Source organism: Lepisma saccharinum, chromosome 3 (genome assembly GCF_977018435.1).
Source record: "Lepisma saccharinum chromosome 3, izLepSacc3.1, whole genome shotgun sequence".
Lineage (NCBI taxonomy): Eukaryota > Metazoa > Arthropoda > Insecta > Zygentoma > Lepismatidae > Lepisma > Lepisma saccharinum.
In genome coordinates, this window is record NC_139231.1 from 135,057,975 (window position 1) to 135,082,757 (window position 24,783).

General features: G+C 42.7%; 1 protein-coding gene across 10 annotated transcripts in view; it reads left to right on the top strand.

Moving 5' to 3' along the window:
- The window catches only part of sick (sickie), a 1,061,378-nt gene that overhangs the window by 571,846 nt on the left and 464,749 nt on the right, over positions 1–24,783 (top strand). For all 10 annotated transcript variants that reach the window (XM_083119471.1, XM_083119472.1, XM_083119464.1 and 7 more), the window contains one exon: positions 23,133–23,263. In XM_083119471.1, the coding sequence (XP_082975597.1) occupies positions 23,133–23,263 (131 nt within the window). The remainder of the gene's footprint in view (positions 1–23,132; positions 23,264–24,783) is intronic.

Sequence of the window (24,783 nt, forward strand, 5' to 3'; positions counted from 1 at the left end):
ATGAATAGATTACAACAAATATTGTTTAATATGAATTTAAACCTGTAAGTATGAGAAGCACTGTATCAACACGTCTGTTCCCCTCAGTCACTCTCTCATAACTGGCTGATGCAATAATCGGGAATTTCTGTAAATACTAGCACTGAGGAAAAAAATCAATACTACCGTCTCGGGAATTGCGCACATTGCCACAGAGGGGAAACATGCAAACACGGAGCAATTCTAGAGGTAGGCTCTGCATATTGTTTTGTTTTAATATTAGATAAGCAAATTGAGGTTGGGGTCCAATTAAACTTAAACTGGAAGTAAATATGTATGTGTATGTGCTTAATTTCTGGTGTAGCCAAAAATATATCAATTTTTGACAAAAATCTGGCTGATGCAACTTTTGTAAGTGTAGCAAATCTGCTGGAGAGGGGTTCGTACTTTCTGAAAAATTCCCGAGGGCATTTTTTACAAAAATCTTGAATTATAAGAGCTCCACACTTGAGCAAAAACTCATATGCTCATGTTAAGCAAATTTTAAGTGTAGCAAAGCTGCTGGAGGGGGCTCGTACTTTCCGGCACTGTCCGTAGTACAAGTATTAGTAGTAGTAGCAGCAGTGATGTCAAAGACGTAATTTTCGTTGTAAATTACGCAAAAGAGGGTAGAAGTCGGTGGTAAAGCATTTGTGTTCGAACAAACAATTTGAATTATTTGTTCAACACGTTCAATTTCACATTAATAATGGAAACAAGCAAACAAACTATTTTTGAAAGACAGAAAATGCTTGATAAATTCATTCCGAATATAATTTTTTTTTTTTTACATTAACGTGTATAATATTCATGTATTATATCTTCACATATATGCAACATACAGCGACGTAAAATAAATAAAAAATACATAAGCAACGTGCCTACACTAAATTGTGTACGTATTCAAAGTTTCTTTAATACATATATACACAACATATATTATTTAAATACATTACACAATCAATTCATCCACCTCATAATAAACCTACAGCAAAAATTGTATAAATTGTCTCTGAAATGTGGACGCTTCCTTTCCTCAAAACAATTACAATATTGTACAGAAAACAACCATATAATGCGCGCGAAGCGAGGAAGAAAATTTGTAGATCCAAATTTTGTTGCAGACTGAAATCAATATTGATTTAATAGGGCGCAATTAATTCAACGGGGCACCATGGCATTCTCTCTTTCCCAACTTTCCCCATTTACATCGTTCGGCGCCCTGGGCCGACTCCCGCTGCCCCCTAGCTACGGCTCTGAGCTTGATAAGAGTAAGAAGATCAGGCATTGCGAGCGAAGCAAGGAAGAAAATTTTCCAAAATGTATGTTTATTATACATAGAATTTGAAACTTGGGGCGGTAATTGCCCCCTGCAGTTACCCTTGGCCGTCGATATTTGCACCTTCCCTAGAACTCATTTCCGTCGAAGGTTGGTGGGGAGGCAATGCATCCCCCCTGTGGTTGTGCCACTGCCCCCCCTTCTTTCTCACCAAGAGATGACTTTCATCAACCACCCAAGCCCTGATCATAAGTCACGTTAGACAAGCAGCGGTGACTCTGTGTGGAAGAGATGACTCGCCAAGTCTTTCCGCTTCCTCATGGCTGTCGCCTAGGAACGATCTTCGTGTGATCCTGCTGTTTGCTTTCTTCCGAGCGGTTCGCCATGTAAGGCCATTTATCAGGGCCAACTTGCGCCGCGTCATGGAGTATTTAACCCGAGATAGTCCGGGAAAAAACATTGTTTATAATGTTCTGGGTAAGCGACCTCCCGGCATTTCCCGTCTCCTTCCATTAAAAGCGATGGATACGAATCTCTATTCCCAGTCGCTGCTGATCTTCCTGCATTTTCCCCCGGGTAAATAAACTCTTGATGTATCAATGAAAGCACCTTCCTGCCTGGCCTCTCAGGCACACTTGCTTTGCATGCATCAGACGAGCCGCATCGAAAATGTAACGCCGGTGTCCATGGCGTGGCGGAGTGGTTAGCACAGCGCGCTACGATGTTAGGGGTCCCGGGTTTGAATCGAGGGCTGGACATGGCTTTCTGTGTGAGTGTACCTTCATCACATCATCCTCATCTTCGCGATTAGCTAAAAGTGGCAGAAAAGCGAAGTAAAATAAATGACATCAGTCAATAACCCCCCCCCCTCCACCCCCACGATTATGTCATAGACCCTAATCCCCATAAAGGATTTGATTACGACAGCGTGTTTACTCCTATCCTATTACTGGCAGTCACTTATTGTTTTAGCTTTACTGATTTTTTCCCCCGATTTTTTCCCCCTTTTCTTCATACATATTCATTCAATGAATTGTTAAGGGAATATATTCTGATTCTCTCCCTCTCCTGCCTCATTGTAGCATGGTGCCAAGGTGATTTTTTCTTTACATATATTTTATAAAAATATTCACTTTAATGAAAACTTCCCGCGAGAATTTTATTTTTCGGATCGGGCCACCCTCTTCCTCCTCCGGTGGGCACTCGAGCTCGGAACCCCTTTTGTAGGGGCAATCGAACGGGAATCGAACCCAGAACCTTCGGCGCGGCGCGTGAAACTGATAGGTCACCACAGGACCAGTTGAGGAGCTTAGTGAGGAGCGCAATGAAATCTCCGAAGACCGTTTTTTCTGCGCCCCAGTACCTTGGCATATCAATACCTACATGGTACAGTCACGGACACTGCCGGCTTCTAATGAATACATTGACTTTCAATGGAATCGTTACACGCCGGCAGTGTCCGTGACTGTACGTTATCAGTACACGAAGTCTCGTCCCAAAATCAAATTTTCCAAGTCGTGGCCTCCTTGTAGAGGATTTATTGTTATGAACTGAAGCAGTAAGATCTTTCCCGGAAAGCGCGCTGTGTGTGGCCATTCATGTCGCTATTTTTGTTGTACGAGGGCATGCTGAAAAGTAATGCCTCCTATTTTTTTGTGACTGTGTAAAGACAATTTGGATTTTGAGCAACCATGCATTGTACTCTTCAGATTTTCCCCTTTCTCCATTACAAGTTTCAAACTTCTATCACCATAGGTTGCTGAACTCGAGCGAGGAAAATGGCGGCATGTAACCATACTATGTCGGTGCATCTGAAACTGCGTGTGGTGACCGAGTTTCTAACTGCAGAAAATGTGTCCCCCAATTGACATTCATCAGAGAATGAAGGCATTTTATGGCAATGAATGTGTAACGTCAATACTGTATGATGTTGGGCTGTTCATGCTCACACTGAAAACCCCCGCCGAGGAACTCTCAACTCTCAAGAAGTTTTTTGTCACACACGTTGAGAGTTCCTCCGAAGGGGTTGTCATTGTGAACATGAACAGCTCAACGTCATACAGTACTGACGTTCGAAATTTCAAGACTTAATTATTTTACTATGAATTAAATAATCGAACATTTAAAAACATGAATTGTGAAAAATGCTCTTTCTAAAAGTTCAAGTAGAATTTGAACACTATACATCTACAGATTCTGAAGATAATCCTGACCAAAGTGTGTTCCGTAAGCTTGTAACAGGCTTGGGCAAAAAAAAAAAAAAAATGCTCAAAGCTTGAACACTGTATAAGACCGCTTTAAAATTTAAAAGTGCTATCTTTAACAAGAAGATTTACGTGACCAGAGTTTTGGTATTGTGGTGGAGGCACTTGCTCATATAGGGTGAAGCAATTACAATGGCGTGCCCAAGCGGGTATTGGTGGGGGTCATACACTCTTTTGGCCCAGAATTCGTTGTACAAAAGAACATCAAAGGTGGGAAAAGATGGCAAAATCGGGGCTTAACTACTAAGAAAAGTACACTTACCCCCCACCCCTTTTCGAAAATGCTGGGCACGCCACTGATGCAGTTATAAAGAACGACCATTACAAAGCCTTCATGTCTTCGTATGCATGCGATAGTTAAAATTTCCTCTTGTATACTTCAAGGAAGAGGAAAAGTGCAAGGACGAAAATAAACTTTGGTTTTAGAATACCATTTCGCACTTGTATGAAGCTTCTTTTTTCATGATCGCACCTCGGATAAGAAAAGGGGCGTGGTTTTACTTTGAACTCGGACATAACCCGCCCCCTTCCCCATTGTTTGTCGCTGAAAAGGTTAGAAGGCTTGGTTCTGCCACGCAGCTGTCGTCTGCGAGTTGCACCAATTCTTTACCTGGTCGACAAGCCGGCGCTTCCGGCGATTACGGAGACACCTGGCGTGTAATTGTAGCACTACAGAAGTACCGCCATTTTTTTGGTCCTGCGGATACATCTCTCATGGTTAGCCACGCTCCCTGGGTAAACATGAACTTATGCGGAAATCAGATTTAATCGAGTCTGAAAGGAAAGAGATAAGATTGTATCTGCAGGTGTGCATGATCTTATGGTCTAATTGATTTCGTGTTTTCAAGAAAGACAAAACATTCGCCATCCGTCAAATTGGCACTATTTTTTTAATGCAAAAAGTATGAATTTGTGCAATGTATCACCTGTACTCTGTGCCGGTAATCTCTGGAGCAAGCGAACGAAAACAAGTCTCTACGTAAGTAGTGACGCGAGACGGCTCCACCAATGAACACGTGTGAGGGGATGGGATTGCGTGGAGGGCGACATGCGCGACCTTGCTCCAGAGATACAGTGTGATGTGGGAGTCTGGTTCATCTCCCCCCCCTCCCTGCTCACATGCAATGTTCGCCACCCATGAGTCTCACTTGTCACTTCTGAACTACCTTCGTCAAGCCCCGCCCTTCGATTTGTGACGTCAGAAGAATTGAAATGTATTAAAATGCTAAGATCCCTACGCCTAAAAAGTCTAATCTATCAACGGAAGCATTTAGCAAGACGAAGAGCAGGGCTTGACTAATCAAGGTGGTTGAAAAGTGTGCCGTCAGTGATATGCCTCGTAACCCATACCCCCCTACCCGTCTGGTGCTGTCGTAGTTCATTCATTATGATCAGTGAATCAGTTTATAGTTATTTTACCTAGTCTTACCATAAATACTGTCACAAAGTTTTAAGTAAATTGACACAAAATGCTGAGAGATATTTTAATATCCTAATAACATTACTGAAATGAATGCATCAGAAATCAAAATCACAAATCAGTATTCATAATGGCCGCCCTTAGCACGCACACATTCCGTAAGTCTTTGTGGCCACGCATCAATTGAATTACGCAACACATCGACTGGAAAATGAGAACTGCTTTCAGAAGAGACCGACCGCTTTAAACTTTCAATATTGGGATGTCTCTTCTTCCAAGCCATTTCCTGAAGCTTGGACCACAATTTGTAGTCCAAAGGGTACAGGTCCGGACTTGCAGAAGGCCAATCTGAAGTGGAAATGAAGTCTGGAACATTTGCTATGAAGGCACGCTCCATTTCTGTGAATAAGGGGTAAAAACATCAGCCAAAGTGTACCAGCAGACTAGTCAAGAATGTCAACAACACTCTCTTCCATGGTCAGAACTGGAGCTTCCATCAGGATTCAGCCCCAACATATGGTGCCCGAACAACACAGCATTGGCTGGAGGCAAATGTACCACACTTAACTTCCACTTCGGATTGGCCTTCTGCAAGTTCGGACCTATACCCTTTGGACTACAAATTGTGGTCCAAACTTCAGGAGATGGATTGCAAGAAGAGACATCCCAATATTGAAAGTTTAAAGCGGTCTCTTCTGAAGGCAGTTGCTCATTTTCCAGTCGATGTGTTGCGTAATTCAATTGATGCGTGGCCACAAAGACTTACGGAATGTGTGCGTGCTAAGCGTGGCCATTTTGAATAATGATTTGTTATTAGGATATTAAAATATCTCTCAGAATTTTGTGTCAATTTACTTAAAAACTTTGTGACAGTATTTATGGTAAGACTAGGTAGATGTTTTCTCTTGTTAAAGTGAACTGATATGGATATGATATGATATGGATTTGCGGCAATTGGGTATTTTGCACGAGTAGATACTGTGTCATATTCTTTAACTTTACTTAGCACATGGAGAAGAACGTTTGTTTGGAATAATGAAAAAAAATGTTTCTAGGAACGAACAAACATTCGTTTAAATAGGCAATGGACAAACGACTGTTCGCGCAGAACCAAATCGTAGCGAACCAAAAATACTCTCGATGACTAATTTTTCGTTTGATCATAAATTTATGACGTTTAATTTGCTATTATAATTATTATCCTTACTCGGAAATAAATAAATTTACAGGAACTGTACTATATTATTCAGATTTATATATAAAAATGTATGTTTCGCCCTCCCTTACCCGGGAAAACAAATGCTACCACTACCTAGATAGAGGCGGCAAAATCTCCCTCGGACAAGCGAAATAGCGTTACGGTCCAGGTTAAGTTCGTGGGTAGGAACCGGTGACCAACAGTGCATAGTAATTAGCCGTATCGAATAAAAAAAACACATATATACTTTCAAATTACCACCTCTTTACCTGTAGCCGGGAAGCGGCTAGCTGCATACCTAAAAATCACGGGTAGCGACATGCATACGAAAATGATATAGCCCAAAATTAACATGAAAATAAAAAGTATATTCTATTCGTAACCAACAAAAATGGAATTATTACAGGTCCCCACACTTGCACTCTCACATTCTCTCTCAGATTCAATCCTCATGGGGTCATCGACACAAGAAATTATACATGACATGTACAGGTTTTATGACGACAAGCCCTAATTATTGCATTCTCAATTAATTTTATCTTACTTTTTGTCTAATCAGGTCATTTGTGATTTTGCTCCAGTGCTACTTAAATCCTAGCCAGCCCTTACTTAAGTTCACCTTTTGTTTTTAAAAAAGAAACTAGTCGGCGCGGTGACAATACATTACTTGACCAGTATAAACAAAGGCGTCTCAACGGCAATTACATTCACGTGGGCGGACGTTTTCCTTTTACAGGACCACACGTGGTTCCAAACATAACAAGTAACCTCCGTTGAGTGGCGCAAACATATACTCTCTAGCAGGCGGGACTGAAACACTTCGCCGCGACGAGCAATTCATATTACCAGGCAAATACTTTAACAAATAATCACATATGCGACCTGACATAGCTAGCAGCGACACAGCGCTGACACATAAAAATGAACAAACCTCAAGTAGAATATGCAATTAAGCGGGCGGCGCTTTACTCTAATAGTACGCACTTTAAACAAATACAAAGGAGCACAAACAACAATGAATTTAAGATCATAAAAAAATATCACAAGGAATAAGAAAAATTGACCTGAGACGAATAGATTACGGATGACAAGCGCGACGGGAGTTTGGTATGACGTTCGAGTTGAGTGGGCGTTTTCAAAATGGCGACGAATTTCAAGGGCGTTCTCTAAATCAATCGGGCCGTCACGTGTTAAGGTTCACACAGATGAATACTTTACCATCTCTCAGCTTCCGGGGTGCATCCTGGCGTCTTTATGGGCGATTGAAAACACATAGTATCCACGCGAAAGGTTTCTTTGGTCGCGACGATGAAGATGCGAAAAGGGTTCAAACACCTAGTTCCCCGGCTCCTCTTCCTTTCGGGATCGGTGGATCTCCGTGGTATGGCGCGGTTCGGACGTCGCATCTGAGCGGTCGTTGTAGGCGTCGTCGGGGCGTCAACATCTCTCTCTCTACATCTCTCTGTCGCGGCTGGTAGGCGTCGTCGGGGCGTCAACATCTCTCTCTGTCGCGGCTGGTAGGCGTCGTCGGCGTGGCTCGTCGTCCCTCTCTCTCTCCGTGGCGGGTAGGCATCGTCGGCGTGGCTCATCTTTCTCTCTCTCTCTCCGTGGCGGGTAGGCATCATCGGCGTAGTCTCGTCTGACATCGGGCGAATCGACGTAACGCCCTCATCTCTCTTCTTCCTCTAGCCCGCCATAGTTTCCGGTGTTCCTCGTTTCTCAAAAATTATAAATGGCGTAAGGTAATCACGAAAACACGGTTTCGCTTCAACTTCCCCCAGCGGTTGAGGTAGGCGCACTCGTGTAGACTTACTGCCTATCACACACACTGGTGTTCGCACAACACAACAAAGTCCACTGTACACGAAAGGTAGCACGAAGGTGCTCTCGTTCCAAGAATCGCGGCAAAACTGTATATGGAGAGGTAGCACGGAGCTGCTCTCGCTACCAGGATCGCGGTAAGACTGTGTATCGAAAAACCATGTCCTTCGTTTTATTTGGATTTTGAAAAAGGACGCTAGGCGCACGTTGGAGTGACGCTTCCGGAGAGGTTATTCCACCACGCTCTATTGTCTCCAAACTAGGACGGACCGTGTCCGAAGTTTACTTGTGCGGATTAAGCTTCCGCCTGGCTGTCGCCCATAGCTCAATTGCAATCGCTGTCCACAAACTGATCAATTAGAACCGATTTGATCTGGCGTCCGTAATTGTCGCTTGATCGTGACGAAACTCCACACATCCGTCCTTGCACACATGCCGCTGCGCTGGTATAAGTTTCACATGAATCTGACCGTTGTAAACCGAGATATTTAAATGTTTGTCATTACGGTCGAATTTCCTAAGCTTTAGACGCATAGCGTGACCCTTCAGGTGCTCACCCTTAACACACGCGAACGTCTCGTTCCTCCCGTCGGCTTGGCAAAAATCAAATATGTAATCTTACAAATTAAAACACTCAACGCTTTGAATCAACACGTCTTTTTACCGCTACATACATGAATAATAATGATAATAATAATAATGACGATAAATCTGACTGTCACAACCTCGCCCCTCTCCTTCTTTCAAGGATTTCGTAAGCGTGAAAAATTCGCTCTACACAGGGACAGAATTTTTTGGTTACAAATCCTTGAACACTCTGTATATAAAAATTGGCAAACAAATATATGAACACCCTGTATATAAAAATTGACAAGCAAATACATGAACACCCTGTATACAAAATTTACTCTCTGAACTGCACGGACACTGCGACCTTCCAGATACATAACATATATAATAACACTCTGAATATAACATAATATGAACAGTATATATACAAAACAAGAACAAGATGTGAGCATTTACGTGTCAGCTTGCATTCTTACGTCGCTCTCTCTCTCGTATCTGGGCGAACCGTGTCTCGAATTTGGCCTGTTCGGGTCTCTCGCTGGGCTCCATGGTATTCTTGCTCCACGGCGTCCGGCATCTCCCCGATCTGACTCCGGGCTGACCGATCTGCTATGTGCGTTGCGCTGATAGAATCCATCCCGGACTTGGCCGTTCTGAAAAAAGCCGTCGTTTCTCCTTGGCGACGCATGAGTTGGACCTCCACGCCGTCTCCTGCCTCTAAACGGGCGTCTTCGTCGCGGTGAAGGTGGATCTTGCAGCTGGCTGTTCCTTTCAGCGCCTGGAGCGTGGTGCTGTCCTCTCCATCCCTGCTGGACTAGATGAAGGCGCGGGTGTTTATTCCGTTGCGACGAATCATCTTCCGGTCGGCGCCGCTTGCTAAACTTCTCACCTCTGGTTTTTTGCCTCTTCTCCTCGCACTGAAACAGGTTTTCCAGTGTGAGGGACATCGCGTCGGCATCAAACACGCATGCTCCATTGAGGTGACGACGAATTTCGTGTGGAAAATGGTACACCAGAGCGGCTATTATCTCCGCCGTAGTCATTTGGGGTTGCAGAGACTTGAACTCATTGTACCGTTTCCAAAAGTACTGGGCATACGTGAGACCTCCGCCCCTGTCGTATCGTTCGTTTCGCACCTGCATTAGCATCCTCTCTACCTGCAGGGGACGTTGGAAATAAGTGAGAAACGCTTCTTTGAACTCTTCATATGAATTGAAGTTCCCCTCGTTCCTGTCCATCCAGTTCTTGGCCCGGTCCTGCATTAAACCTTTCAGAATCAGAAGCCTATCCTCGTCTGTCAGACCTAACTCACGGGCGGTAGAATTAAATTCCTCGAGGTACGTGGAAGGAAGAATTCTGTCAGCACCTGAAAATTTTTTGAAGTGCTTCCGGTATTCGGGCGGAAACAGAGCTCTCCTGGCGGCCGGTGGGTCAAAGTGTAAATCTTCGTCCCTCTGCTCGCGGCGCGGACTCAACCGTGGTGACGCAGTGTCTTCTCTTCGAAGGGGGCGGGGCGTTTCTGGAGCTCGCTGGTTGCTTCCCCCGTTCGAGCGAGTGGCGATGTCGACTGCCGGTGATGACGTCACTCGGGGCTCCCGCGACGATTGTGAAGTGCCGCTGCTAGTTATGCTCAGTTGACGCACTTTCATCTCGAGGTCCTCAATCCGTTCGGAGTTTCCTTCGGCTCGAACTGAAATTTCCCGCACATGTCGCCCCAGGGAGTCTATGCCACGGTCACATGTCGCTTCCAGCTGCACGCATTGTCGGGCCATCTGCTGCATACCTTCCTCCTGGTCGCGCACGCTCTGAGACAGTGTTGCCATCTGGTTCTCTTGCCGGTCGATCCGCACGTTGGTTTCGGCGATTTTGGCTTCGACACGGGATTCGCATTCCTGTACCCGAGTGACGAGTTCTTGCGTTATCACCTCACCGGAAGTACGGATGGTCTCCTGGAGGCGGTCTTCCGTCACTCGCATCTGGGTGCTGATGGCCTCTATCTTGCTTTGGGTCGCTTCCATCTTGGCTTCGAGCGAGGCTTCGATTCCGCTTCGCGTGGCTTCCATCTTGGCTTCCATCCGCAGTAGCATCTCGATGATCTGTTGGGAGCTGGTACCACTGAGGCTAGCTGCTTCGTCGACGACGACGACATTTCGAGAAATTTTACCATACCGTGTAATAGCTTGCAGGAGAGATCCCTTCGGCTTGCTTGGGACTTTTTTCATGACTGACGTCGGCGTCGCTGAATGACGTAGCGTTCGGGGCCGGTATTTTTCGTTGGGTACGAACGAAATTATTTTATTAATTGTACACATTTGTTTAGAGTTAACAAAGTATATGTTCAAAATTACCAAATTCAGCAATTTTTTTTATTTAGTTGCCTAAAAGCTTAACCAATCGTGCTTCGTTTATTCAATTTTGTGCATTTAAATTATTTTTAATAGTAGTTGATAGAGAGGCTGTTGTGCCTACTATAAGTGGTTTTATACTTATTTATTAATTATATGCTTTTTACACGAAAACAAACAGTTTTTCTACTAAAATAACGCATTTTTCTAAGTGCTACCGAACGTACTCAATGGTGCGATATCGCTTACTTTGCGAATGATATCGCTTCTTTTGTTTTCGAATATCAGTGTTCCCAACCTTCTTCACCGAGAAATACCTACTATCATGTTCGTCACGTGTGCAAATTTCACATTATGCACGGGTAGCTGACGGATAGCCCCACGAACCATTCCGATAAGGTTAGGTTAGGCAAGCATAGTTAAAAAAAGGGGGGTTGGAAACACTGACATGATTTCCCGGTCAAATAGATACCACGATGAAAGAAAATACCTCGACTAACGTTGGAAACCTTAGAGAAACGAATTTCCGTAAGTAGTTTCTTCTGTAAAAATGAAGAAATGTGTCTCCAATGTATGAAACTGTTACCTTATTTTTTCATATTAACTTTTACAAGAAGGAGTAAGTTTTTATTTGATTTTTGAAGAGTACAAGATAGAAAACAGGAAGAAGAAAGAAATAGAGGGGGAGAATGGAATATATTAAGAAAACAGAGAAAGGGGGAGAATGGAAGATATTAGAGAAACAGAGAGGGGGAGAGAGAAAGTGGGAGATAAGAGAAAAAAACGGATGGAGAAAAAGGAAAAGTGAGGGACAGAAAGTAAAATAAGAAGAAAGGGAGATAATGTGATAGAACAAAATGGGAAAACACGACAAGAAAGAAATGAGAAAGAAGGAGAGCGAGTAATTGAAGAAAGAAACAAACACATAAAAAAGAAAGATTGAAAGAAAGTAAGGTGGAGAGAGAGAGAGAGAGAGAGAGAGAGAGAGCAGTGTTCACCTGAATCCACCCGATAAATAGTACAAGTTCAATGTGAAAAAAAGCCTATAGAAACGCGAAGTTTTGTAATCCGAATCCGAATGGGAACATTTTGAATTTTACGTGCTATCTTGTTAGGAAGGTCGCTTAACTCGCGAGTGAGTGGAGTGTATCCGGAAGGCCTTGTTTTTCGTAGGCTCACCTCAAGTGTGGAAGAACACCCATCTTCCCGTCAGATATCCCCCCCCCCCTTCCGCCCGGGGCAACGCAATACTCTTGTAGTTGAGGGGGATGAAGCATGTGGAAATTGCACCCGGGGAACGTTCCTTATTTAACACGCTCCGCCATCACGCTCGCGATGAAATGGTCATGTGGTCGCACGCAAGCGACGACGAGAAGAGCGCTTCAAACGCCACACTATGCTATTTTTCGTACCATCTTCCTCGTCGGCCCTCGCGGTTGCAATTGCTTTTCTGTGAAGGCAACATGATTTCAAATTAATTCCATCAGTGTCCTTGGTGGACTGTCTCCATTCCTTCATCTTTCATCGTCACCATGATTCACATGTCGAGAAACAACGTAAAATTTAGAAGGTATACCTTCATGAAAAATATTTTTGCTGGGATTGTCATGTTTAGGTTCATTGCGGTTTGTTTCTTTAAATTACCCCCTTCTTTGCGTTTTTGCAGGGGTCCCGGGTTCGAATCCTGGCGTGGGCATGGATGTTTGTGAGTGCCTATTCGCCAATTTCATCATATCATCACCACTCATCCCAATATTCGCAATTAGCCAACAGTGGCACAAGAGCGAAGTAAAATAAAGCAAATCAATCAATCATTAAATCACCTGGGGTATAAAGGATTACCCTTTCTCAAAACACCCAAATGTCAACCACACTTCCACGTAATGCACCCTGGATTGCATTTTGCAGGCTAGCGAGGCTCTGGCATCTAGAAACATGACCAGTATAATCCTCCACGGCATTTGTGTTGTGTGCTGTCCATCTGTGTTTGTCCTTTCATCCATTCAGTCTTACCGCCACTCATTCTCATCTCCGCGACTAGCCAAAGTGGTAGAAAATGGAAGTAAAATAAATCAATCAATCATTAAATCACCTATTCAAAAATCTAAAACCTATCCATATATCCCTGTGTAGACTTCATTTAAATATCTGACTCCTTATTGATCATAGATGCTGGAGGTTGATTCGAAATCATTGTTGATAGTCTCCTTCATATCCATAGATATAGAGGAGTGTGGCATTCGCTGAAAGAACCCAGATGTCACACATAGTACACCCATTTTGCACGTCAAGGAGGCGCTGGTGCCTGGATTGCCAGTCAATATAATCCTCTTGAGAGCTTGCGTTGTGTCTTCCATATATCTACGCTGTTCGGAAAAAAGCACTTAAGTAAAAAAAAAATGCAAATTACAGTTATTATTTTAATAGCAAACATTATTACAGATCATCACTGTTTAGAATCTTTACACATGCCTAATATCAAATTACACTGTAATATTTACTGTAATTGATTCAGTGTGACTTAAATGAGAGAAACAGAAAATCGTTTTTTCTCGAACAGCCTAGATAGGTTTGTGAGTGTCCCTTCATCCATTTTATCCTATCAGCATTGATCCTCATCTTTGTGATTAGCCAAAAGTGGCAGAAAAGACAAGTAAAATAAAACAAATCAACCAACCAACCGCTGTAGCTCAGTTGGTTGAACATCTGGTTCGAATCCCTCGCTCTGAAATTTTCCAGCGATTTCCCCGTTTCTGCGCGGCTCTGAGGTCCATCCAGCCTCGTATCAATGCGTAATTGTACGAGCAACCCTGGGGAGTAAAGACGGTCGAGCGTGATGCTGATCACATCATCTCAACTATATAGCTGAGATCAAGGATATGTGGAGCTCTACCTCCATATGGGCATCACCCATATCTTCCCGACATGTGTGCACATGCACAGGGGTACGTACCTTCACCTTATACCTTTTAACCAACCAGCTTTCTCAAACGACGCATTGTCATAAGTTGCGCCTATCATAGATTTAGTTTAGCTACAGATCTGCATGGACAATGCACTCTTCGGGAAGTGAATTCAGGTCAGCCAACGGGGATCAACGCTGTTTCATATACAGAAAAAGTTTACGCCCTCTGGACAATATGTCAACGTCCGACGACAAAGAATCGAGGCAGGAAGAAACACGAAAACCTGCAGAGACCGCGTTCAAGATAGTGCCAGAGTGTTGCAGACCACGGTGACCCCACTGAGGCAAGTCCAGGTCACTCCAGTCCAAAACGACAGGTACAGCTCATGTTCTTTCACTAACGACATGTTATATCCAAGATGGCTGTCTCTCGGATAAGTTTTATTGCCTTGATTCCCTTCCATACTCGCTCCTTCACTATAACATGTTTCTTCATCATTGTCTGCAGGTACCGAATGAACACGCACGTATGTATGTAACATCTTAAGAAAGTACCTCATGATGCCTGCGTGTGTAATCCAATGGTGCGAAATTGTAAACCGCACACGTTACGCAACGAAGTGGTTTATGAGAAGCTAGTCGCCCCATGTTCGCAATACGCTTAAGCTCGCGAAATTCTCATGGAGCCATCACGATCGTCATTTAAGTATAGTGTGAGACGTCCTGTCGCCTGATGTGCTACTTGTGATGACGACCATGTTGTGACATTCTGCTGCTCATGTATCATTACCACGGCGTGTGAAATCGTGAAGAACTTGAACTGGTAGACATACTAGCTGATTACTCGGCGTTGCCCGGGTATTTATTTATCCCAATCTTGTATTAGACAGGAAAATAATGAATTCTAACTATAGTGTAAAATGTAACTAATTTTAAATGTGATCGTGAATGTCACCAATTAGTTTAGCGACTCCGAAAACTATGCATTCGACACTAATCTAGGTTATTTGTGGCATTTTATTTTTCACCCCCTCTCTCCCCATGCCGATAGGTGATGAAGTTGAACCGCATTGGGAGTGTCACGAAAATTATGGATATAGATCCACCAAGCTTTCTGAAACCTCGGAAAATATGCGAACTAACCGGCCTCCCCCACCCCCTTCTTTCACCCCCGGTGTTTGCTCTGGCGCTGGTCAGGCAAGGACCTTCCCACTTCCGCTGACACAGTGTTGCTAATTTTACTCTCTTCAAGAATTCGAGGAGTGTTGTTGATGTGCGTAGACGTGTTTTTGAGTAGGCTAAGTGTAAAGTGTCGAAAGTTGTGCACAGCAGTGAGCGAAATTTGCTACTACGAATCATCGAGAAGGGTGGAATTATCCTCGCGATCAATCCCTAAAGAGAGCAGTATATCTAACGGGCGCTACGACGCCAAGGGTCCCGGGTTCGAATCCCGGTCGGGCTTGGTTGTTTGTGAATGTCCTTTCATCAATTTCATCATTTCATCACTCATCCCCATCTTCGCAAATTAGCCAAGAGGCACAAAACGTGAAGTAAAATAAACTAAATCAAATCAAATCAAATCAAAATATCTAACGGGACGGTTGGAGTCATTGCTTAAAAAACTGAAAAGAGAGAAAAAAGATTTACAAACCCCTGACCAGAAATTGTCCATGAAATGTACGTAGTGAACAGAGAAGTTCCTACAATATTGAAACTTTTAGCTATTGCTAAGAAAGAAATTAATTATCGGGGGGGGGGGGGGCGAGAAACATTACGGAAAATTATGAAACAAATCGGCTTTAAATTTAAAAAAATGTAGAAACTCTCGCTTAGCTCTGGTTGAACGAAGCAACATTGTGGTTTGGAGAGCAAGATATCTTCGTGCGATCAACAGATTCCGCAACGAAGGGAGGCCTGTTGTTTACATTGATGAAACTTGGATTCAAGCTTTTTTCCTTTTTTTTACATAATTTTTTTTTATAGTTTACATAATTTAGAATATTAATCTTAGTGTTTAAATTGTTGATATCCTTCTGCGAGACAGCAGGCGTTTTTAACTTTAGTGTCCCCCTCCCTCCTCTCTCTTATGCTATATTATTTGAATTACCACGTCTAGAAACGAAACTTAATATTCGGCCTGAATATTTGTTTACTTGCAAACCTTTCACGGCACACGCCCACTTCTAGATTTGGCAACACAGGGGGAAAACACGTGTTTCTGCCATCCCTTCCCTTGCCCCAGAGTTCCCGAGCTCCCCTCCTAAACATTCGACACTAGCGCGACTTGTTTCTGGCCAGGGTTTCAAATAAGTTGGTGGATCTATACCTTTCGCAACACAGCCTGAATGTTAGCCAACCCGAGAGACACTATCGTTGTGCGGATTGCATAGAGTCACGGATGTCTTTTTGCGGAATTTAATATCAGTGGTTCTCGATTATATTTACATGTCACCCCTTCCCACGCACCCCTAGGAGTGCCAGGGGGGTGTCCTACCCCCCAGTATTTATTTCCAGGTTGCAAGTGATACGTGTGCGTTCGAGAGTTATGCCGGAACAAACAAATACACACACACACACATCCATTTATATATATATATATATATATATATATAAGATTAACATGAGACGCGGGAGGGAGGCTGGCTCCTGTGAATGGAGAGTTGGTATCATTTCGATATCTTTGTGCAGTTTCGTTTCATGCACATCGTAATTGCTACAGTAAATTCCATTATTTCTTTCTGGAACCACATTTGTTTTTGTCTTGGGGGTAGGGGCTGACCTGAGAAGGCACCGAAAGTCATCACTTCCACGTTATACACTCTGGTATGACTGCAATCTTACACGCCAACAAGAGGCTTAGGCGTCTGGACACAATTAGTTCTCCGGCAGCTTGTTTATTTATACAGCATATTTGCAGAACATACAAGGGTATCAATATACACTGTGTAAAACAACTTATGACTAACTTCGTTGACCCTGTATCCACAAGCCTCTAATGAAATCAAGGGTCTGCCTCAGAACACAGAGTGCTACGACGCCATGGGTTCCTGGTCCGAATCCCTGCCAGGGCAATGTTGTTCTTTGTGAGTGTCCCTTCGCAGGGAGATATTAGTAGTCGGATGTGTTGTTGGTTTTAGTCTTGGTAAGGAGTGTCCACTGTTTTAATTGAAAATGCCCCCCCTTTTAAAGAGCTGTTGTAGTTGTTGATTAGGATTTGTCCCCGTGTATACTTCCGGGTGCAAATAGCCTTAGTGCTGAATCGCCAAATATTTTAATTTGAATCAGTCGATCAATGCTGATGTGTCTTTACCTCCTTGAAATTCCTCTTCTAAACATTTCTATCCTGTCAGGGTTCCTTCAACTTCTGATCTTCATCTTTATGAAATGCTCGACATCTCCATTATCTCAGTGTTCTCTTACTTTGCTTCTGCTTCGTGATGTGTGTGTGATAATAGCTTTTACGTTAATAATTTTCTAGACATCCAACATTCTGCTATCCTCGATATATCCGTCGTATCCTTTCTGTGTTTAAGGATCTGGCTGGGCAACCGAAAGAATAGGGAATTTGATTCATCTGCGGGTTTGAGTGCAAGTTATGTTCTGAGCATGGATGTTCCTTTGTGTTTCTCTCTTCGGCAATTTCATGTAACGATCACTCATCCTCAACGTTGAGATCAACCTTTAGTAAGAAAGCAACAACAATTTAGTAACATACGAGGAGTTATACGCAGTTTTGCTGTAATTTTCTTTAGGTTTGCCGTACTGCTTTCTGCGCACCCATGTCAATGGAGATTGCATGTCGTTGCTTTGGTATATATTTAACCCTCATCACTAATTTTATTTTCCTCTTGCAGGGTAAACATGCCCTTGCCACCGAGTTTTCACCCAAGGAACAACAATGAGCAGTGACCAGTTTTTTTTTTTTTTTTTTTTTTTTTTTTTTTTTTGTGGCCGAAATGAGAAATTAAATCAAAAGTGCTGATTATTATTGACTGACCCTCGTGCACTTACCTCAATTAGTACTCCGGAAGTTTGTTTCTTTATACAGCATATTTGCAGAATATACATTTCAATCTACATGTGTATCAATATATGCCGTATAAAACACACGTTATTACTCTGTACAAAGAATACAAAAGCAAAAACAAACTTACTTCTCCTGCATCGCTATGAACTTAGTTCACGCATCTTTTCCAGTTTCATTTTTCACTTTGGAATAGGCTAGCTGATTGCTCTGCTAAATAGGGTGTGTAATGCTCCCGAACATTTTCTCTCCGCGTTAGGAGCATTTTAGACGCATCTCCGGTCTCTTAAAATAGCGACTTCTTGGAAAAGCAGACCATTTACGAATAAGTGAGGTTGTCTTCCCTTAAGCGTTTTCAGAAGTCGGTTTCCTTCTTTCACGACCGCAGTCCCTATCTCATAGGTAATTCAACCCCGATTCCGATCAACTGTGCCGTCCTGACGTGTATAGGGCCTCGTTTCCGGCGTAGGAAGGATACCCGTGGGTGTATTTTGTGCGCGCTTCAAACGAATTTATACTATTGTGTCCGGGACTTCTCCGCATTCCCTTTCATGGAAGTCTCTTTTCTCTTCATCTGCCGTCTTCTGCTTCCAAAGGCCATCTTTGAACTCGGCGACAACATCAAAGTGTCCATCCCACGCCGCAGAAATCCCTACGTGACCCGAATCTGCGAAAAGTTAAGCGGTTGACTACAAATTATATCCTTGTAAGGTCCACTGCTGTTTGGACTTTTATGCAGAATCGGGGGTTGGGGGAACTAGACCCCGCCTCTGCCTGGCACGCTGCGGAAAAGTTGTTTTTCTCCTGTCTGCTTGGTTTGTTCTGTAACGGGTGGTCCGGCTCCATTATTCAGAAACTTGTATTTATTCATTGGATTCGTAGCCCTGTTAAACTGGCCATGAGTGGTCCTAATGCTACCCAGCTGTTAGCATTAAATATTCAAAATTAGTTTTTGTTTCGTGGATGCTTTTTGTTGGCAGGATGCGCAATACACTTTGGTATTTGGCTTTAAAAGCGGTCTTTGTTCTTTTCCGGTGCTTGTGGCGAGTAAAGCGCCTTTATAGCCCATCTTTATAGATTTAAGAATTACAGACACCCCCAAATGTACCGCACATTCTCAGTAAAAATTGATTCATGTAATCTTACGTTGATGAAACACTATGTAGATAACCTGAACTTACCAAGGTGAAATAAATTATTTTTGTAAATCAAATTGCAAATGTATAGCATTGTTGAATAAGCCCAGCATGCTACTCCTCACGTGGAAACACTGCAGCGACCTGACAGACTGGTTACCGCAGCGCGCTGTGATGTCCGAGGTCCTGGGTTCGAATCCCGACCCGGGCATGGGTGTTCTTTGTGACTGTCCCTTCATCAGTTTCATCGTATCATCGCTCATCTTCGTCGTCGCGATTAGCCAAAAGTGGCAGAAGAACGACGTTAACTAACAAGATTCAAGCTTCAGCGATTCCCGTCAATCCCGATTTGTTTTCTTATTGTTAAATTACAGCGCCCAACAATTAAGTGATTTTATTTTTCCTCATGACCTAGAGGAAAATGCTGATTGACTCTTGTAATCCTTAAACTGGACACACACTGGAATGGAGATACAGAAGTGTCATTGAGAAAAATACATGCAGTCATGTGCATAATCGCCCACCGAGACAGAAGCGTGGAGGAGGGAAGAATCAAGCGTGGGGTCGACCATATGTTTCAAAGCAAACCATTAATCAAGGTTTACATTTTCTCAGTATTGCCCTGATTTTCATACTTTTATCCACGTCCACGTCACAGGTATCAAAAGATGGAAAAGTCGAGACAGAATTTCCCTCAATTCTTGCACAAGTTTTCTCATCATTTACAATCACAAAAACATTTCTCTTGAAAATTGCTCTTTACCCTTCTCCACAGCAAAGCCGTACCATTTATTATCCATTAATTGCAGACTGGAATGCTCTATACCTTTTGCCTGTCTTGTGAGGTGAAATGACCATTCTTAACTTCCTGCAGGCGTCAGTATTCATGATGCTTGGGAGATAAGTGTGTACATCTCGGAACACACCATGGGCACTGCCCAAGCTCTTCGTGTTGCTATCTCCAGTCCTCTTTGTCTTTTAAGGTTATTTTCGTAGCCTTCGTAGCGGAAACGGTCCATCCAGCTGCAAGCGTGCCTGGTTCGTGTCATAATTCCTTGCCCAAACGAGGCAGAGAATAAAGTCTTCGCTCGGAAAGAAAGAACAAAACGAGTCCCTGCCGCAGCAAAGCATAACGTTACAACCCCCTCCCCCATTTTTTTTATTCTTCTGTCTTGTTTTTTTTTGTAGGTGGTTTCGTATCTCCAGCACTTTTATTATGGTTTTCCGACTCCGAGGCTATCGTATTACAACACCTCAGATGATGAATGGCCATTAGCGGTGTCAAGTTAAATTGTGATAATGAATAGGTATCTGTTGACGGACATTCCAAGAATGGTTTCAGTAGAGTGCTAAATCAACAGCTGCAAGGCTGACGCTGATTGGATAATTGTATTTCAACATGTGCTGCGTCGTAAGTGAGAAGTTATGCGTGTGTACTTTTACCCTGAGAAATTTGTGGCATATTTTGATACTAAGAGAGACTGTAATGTTTATTCTGAACTTTATTTGTTAGTCCTTGTGTGATTTATTTACTGTAGAAAAAAGGAGATGGTTATCGATAGCTCATTTTGATCTCGAGTAGTCTCTTAAATTTAAGTATACTCTGACCTTATTTTTGATTGTTATAAAATCATATTTTCAAGTCCAAATGCATTTCGTACTACGTACCATTCTCAATTTTTAAAATTAACTGGAATGCTGTAACTTTAGTGAACAATATAAAATTGTCATTTGCATAAAAATTGTAGTAGTATACATAATTAAGTTAGAATGTAGAAGGTATTTTACATATTGTTCGTTTATATTATTTTTTTGATTTGCAATTGTTTTGTATTGTGTCCCACTCGAAACACAAAAAAGCAAATAATTTCTCCTTCAACTGTAACATTTCCCCCTGGACTCCACTAGAATATTCTCTCTTTATGTTAAACAATTTATTTTTCATCATTTGAAAAATTCACAGAAATTAAAATACACTTCTTATTAAGTGAAGAGTCAGTGCTTCGTCTGTCCTACCCGTGTATGCTTCGTCTGTCCTACCCGTGACATAAAATTGCTGACTTATTGCTATTAATATAGGAATATATATTAAGGATAGTTATGATTAATCAACAGTGTCAATTTTCATATTTCGTTGCACAGAGACTGTAAGGAAAAATGTTGCTTAAGTATCAGTAGTCTGTGTGTCCCACCCGTGATAATGGAATCCCCCCAGGATTCCTTGTGTAACTGACAACAGCCACTATTTTTGCTATCCTTCTAGAAGAGGTCAGCAAAGGATAATTTTCACCGAATGGAAGAATGCATGGAAACTCAGAAACTATACGCATATTTTTCCGTGTAGTTTTCTCGTTTTTACCACAGTTTTCAAGAATTGCCGTTTAACATTAAATATGGATAACGATCCAGCAAATGATCTGAGTGGCGTCATTCTATAACTGAATGACTTGAATGTTGGAATTTTGACTAAAAAGTAGATTCGTTTTTTTGAAAAATTGTTCCATTGATATCCATTGAGAGTGGAGAGAAAAAAAAAAACCTAAACTTTGTTTCATTGTGTAGTTCAGATCATTAAAAAAATATCTGCGATATTATGTACCCAAAGCAATTAAGTTGATCATCTGTCAGAATTCTGAGGCTATTTTGTGTATCTGTGCTTTGTGATTTCTGAATCTAATACGAATTAACGTTTCATAATGTTATTTCTAGGAGCCGCATTTTTGTGATTACAATGTTTTCTTTTGCATGTAGCAAAGCCGAATTACAATGTCACGAATGATATAAATGAATTTCATGTTAACATATTTTGATGCATATACATCCTTTAAAAGGGCATAATTTTTACCTAGGGTGCGCCATTTCTCTCTGTTCACAGAGTAATGACGATATATTAGGAGACAAACATTCAAAATATGATAATTACAAAAAGTCGATAGTCTTGTTATGCTTCACGTAGCCTAGATTTTAGTCATGAAAGTCTCACCGCAAAAATCAAGCTCAGAAGTCGGAGCGTACTTCGTTCTTCTGTACTGCCATATTTCACAAACAATCCTTGCTGATTCAAGGAACACTGTACTTCACCGCAGTTGAAGTAGTGGCCCTAACGGAATTTCCAAAAAAATCTACTCTAACCTAAAATATGAGCACAGGAATAAATTTAATAACTGTACTTAACAGGGGAAAACTCCGCCAAAGGGGTTAAATTACTCCCTGGTTACGCCGCTGCAATTTGGATGCTTTGATTTGTTTTATTTTACATTGCTTTTTTGCCACTTTTGGCTAATCGCGAACAAAAGAATGAGAGATGAAAATGTAAAATTGATGAAAGAAACTCAATCCTAATCAATCAGCATCCAACCTCAGGTCGAGATTCTATGCCGGGACCCCTGGTCGTCGAGCGCTGTGCTAAAACTCTGACACGCTGGGATTTAGAGTCATTACCACTGGTGGTCTAGCCGGTATGGCGTCTGACTGCCAGGCGGGAGAACAGAGTTAGAATCCCTGAGTGGTTGTTCTAAAGTAGACATTTTTCGGGCCTTTTTCCCGCGTAAAGCTGCTCTGGAGCTCACTCAGCTTCAAATCAGTGTGCACCTGGGGGCAATCCTGATGGGCAAAGGCGACCGGAGGGTGGTGCTGATCACATCACCTACAAAATGGCCGAGATCGAGAATGTGTGGGGTCCTACCCCCACACCCCCGACCTTTAAATGTTACCTTTACACTCCCATGCCGATTAGGGGGCCCCCTCCTCGATGGTAGTGGTAGCGTCGTCGCCTTGTAATCGGGGGTCCCGGGATCGATACCGGGTGGAGGCACATAGTGGTTTGGATCCCACTTTAAACTATAGGTCCAGTCCCGATTAGCCTTACTGTGCATAAAGTGGACTTAAAACACCAACTCAATCAATCAGTCAATCAAAACACTCAGGCCGGCATTCGAACCCGGGATGCCTGGTGTCGTAGCGCCCAGTGCTAACCACTCCGCCACGGAAGTCGGTGCTGGAATTTGGAATCGCTATCACTGATACGTACGTATACGTATAACTCGACTAATAATTTCATCAAATTGCATGGTCTCACAGTTTATTTACAATGTAGCAGGTAGAGGTCTTGAGAAATACATTTTGTAAACGCACTTTTCCGTCTGTTCACAGGTTACCGTCTCCTTTCAACAAGCATGGCGCCACCAGCATCCCAGTTCCTGCCAGCGTATCTGCGAGGCGCTCTGGCGCCGAGAAGGGTCGCCAACTAGGGCCTCCTGGTGGTGGAATCGGTCAACAACCAGGTGAGTACGTTTACGAGCGCAAAAACTGATAACTTTTATGTGCAAAACGATATTTCATGTGGCGCCTCCAAGCAGTTAAAAACTATGGAAGAAACTTATTGCCAGCGATCCTTAAAGTTAATTCCTGGTAACAAAAATAGTCGGCGACTGCCTCGACTGATGAATCAGTGCTTGAAGTAAAAAATGGAGGTTCGTGTGTTTTATGTAGCAGTGGATTTATGGAAGATTGAGTGGGGACTTAGAAATATTGAGGAGCGTGTTTGTTCTGCAGCAGTAGCCTTATTTGGGACTAATGTTTCGGCATTTCACAGGAGGTGGCCATGAATTCTATTTCTAGCTTCTCATTTGACTATGGATTGGCTGCCTTAAATGTAGCATGTTGCTAATATTTTAGCAAAATTTACACTAACAAATAGGAACATTTACGTTGGAGTGGCAAATTCTATGTGACTGCAGACTTGTTTTTGGAGATTTTTAAATAAGTGGCATGCAGTGTACTTACAAGTACTTCATGTTACTTCGGTGCATTTCCCTAACCCTGCCCCCCCGTCACGCTTCCCTACTCTCCTGGAGGTTATATAATGTATAGTGAATTATGCCTCATTTAATGAACTGCAAAACTGTAGCCTGAACAAGACATTTTAAGGCATCAATTATAGATTTTCTGAACTTTCCAATTTCATTAGAACCCTAAATTTGGACCCCCCCCCCCGAATGAAAAATTCTGGATAAACCCTTAATGCACAGATAGGCGAAAGTGGGATCCCAAACATTATGTGCCTCCACCGGGTATCGAACCCGGGACCCCTTGATTCCAAGGCGGCAACGTTACCACTATACCTTCAGGGAGGCCAACATGTATATTTTTTGCAAATATTGTTACAATAAGGTTGTACGGTTAGGAAGTCTCTAGCTTTCATTCTAATGGAGTGTGTTTTTTTACTGCCTTTTTAAAAAAATCGAAGTAGTGAGGCTATTATTGTCACAATGCTCCTTGGTGGAGAATTGCATTCCAAAATTTCTGTCAACATTACTTCTTTGAGCCAAATACACAAGAGTTAAAACTGTTCCCGCCTTTGAACCCCTTTCCTACTTGTTTACTGGCTCCGTTGACTTACTCGAGCTACCCAGCGTGCCTATCGCGGAGAACCTGTTGACAGAAACTAACCAATGGGATATCCTCAATGTACGTTTTTCCTGCTTCTCCATTACCATGCTTTTTTTCACTTTTCTGAAATCTTATCTTTACGCTTCCAGAAGCATCTGCCTTCGTTTTTGCTGCTTCGCTTAGCAACCTCTCGAAAGGGGAGACAGGTGTTAAGTCTTGTGGAGCGAGTCTACCGGCAGACGTATTAGTCTTTTTTTTTCTTCACTCCAACTCTGAAGGAGCTTAGGAACAACCATTTCAATTCCCTTCCTCCAAACAGGGTAATTTTCCCCAGGAGCTCTAACGCGCGTCCTTTCTGCATTTTTCCACGCGTTGAAGATCACAACAAAAACTTTTTAACGGCTGGGTTCGC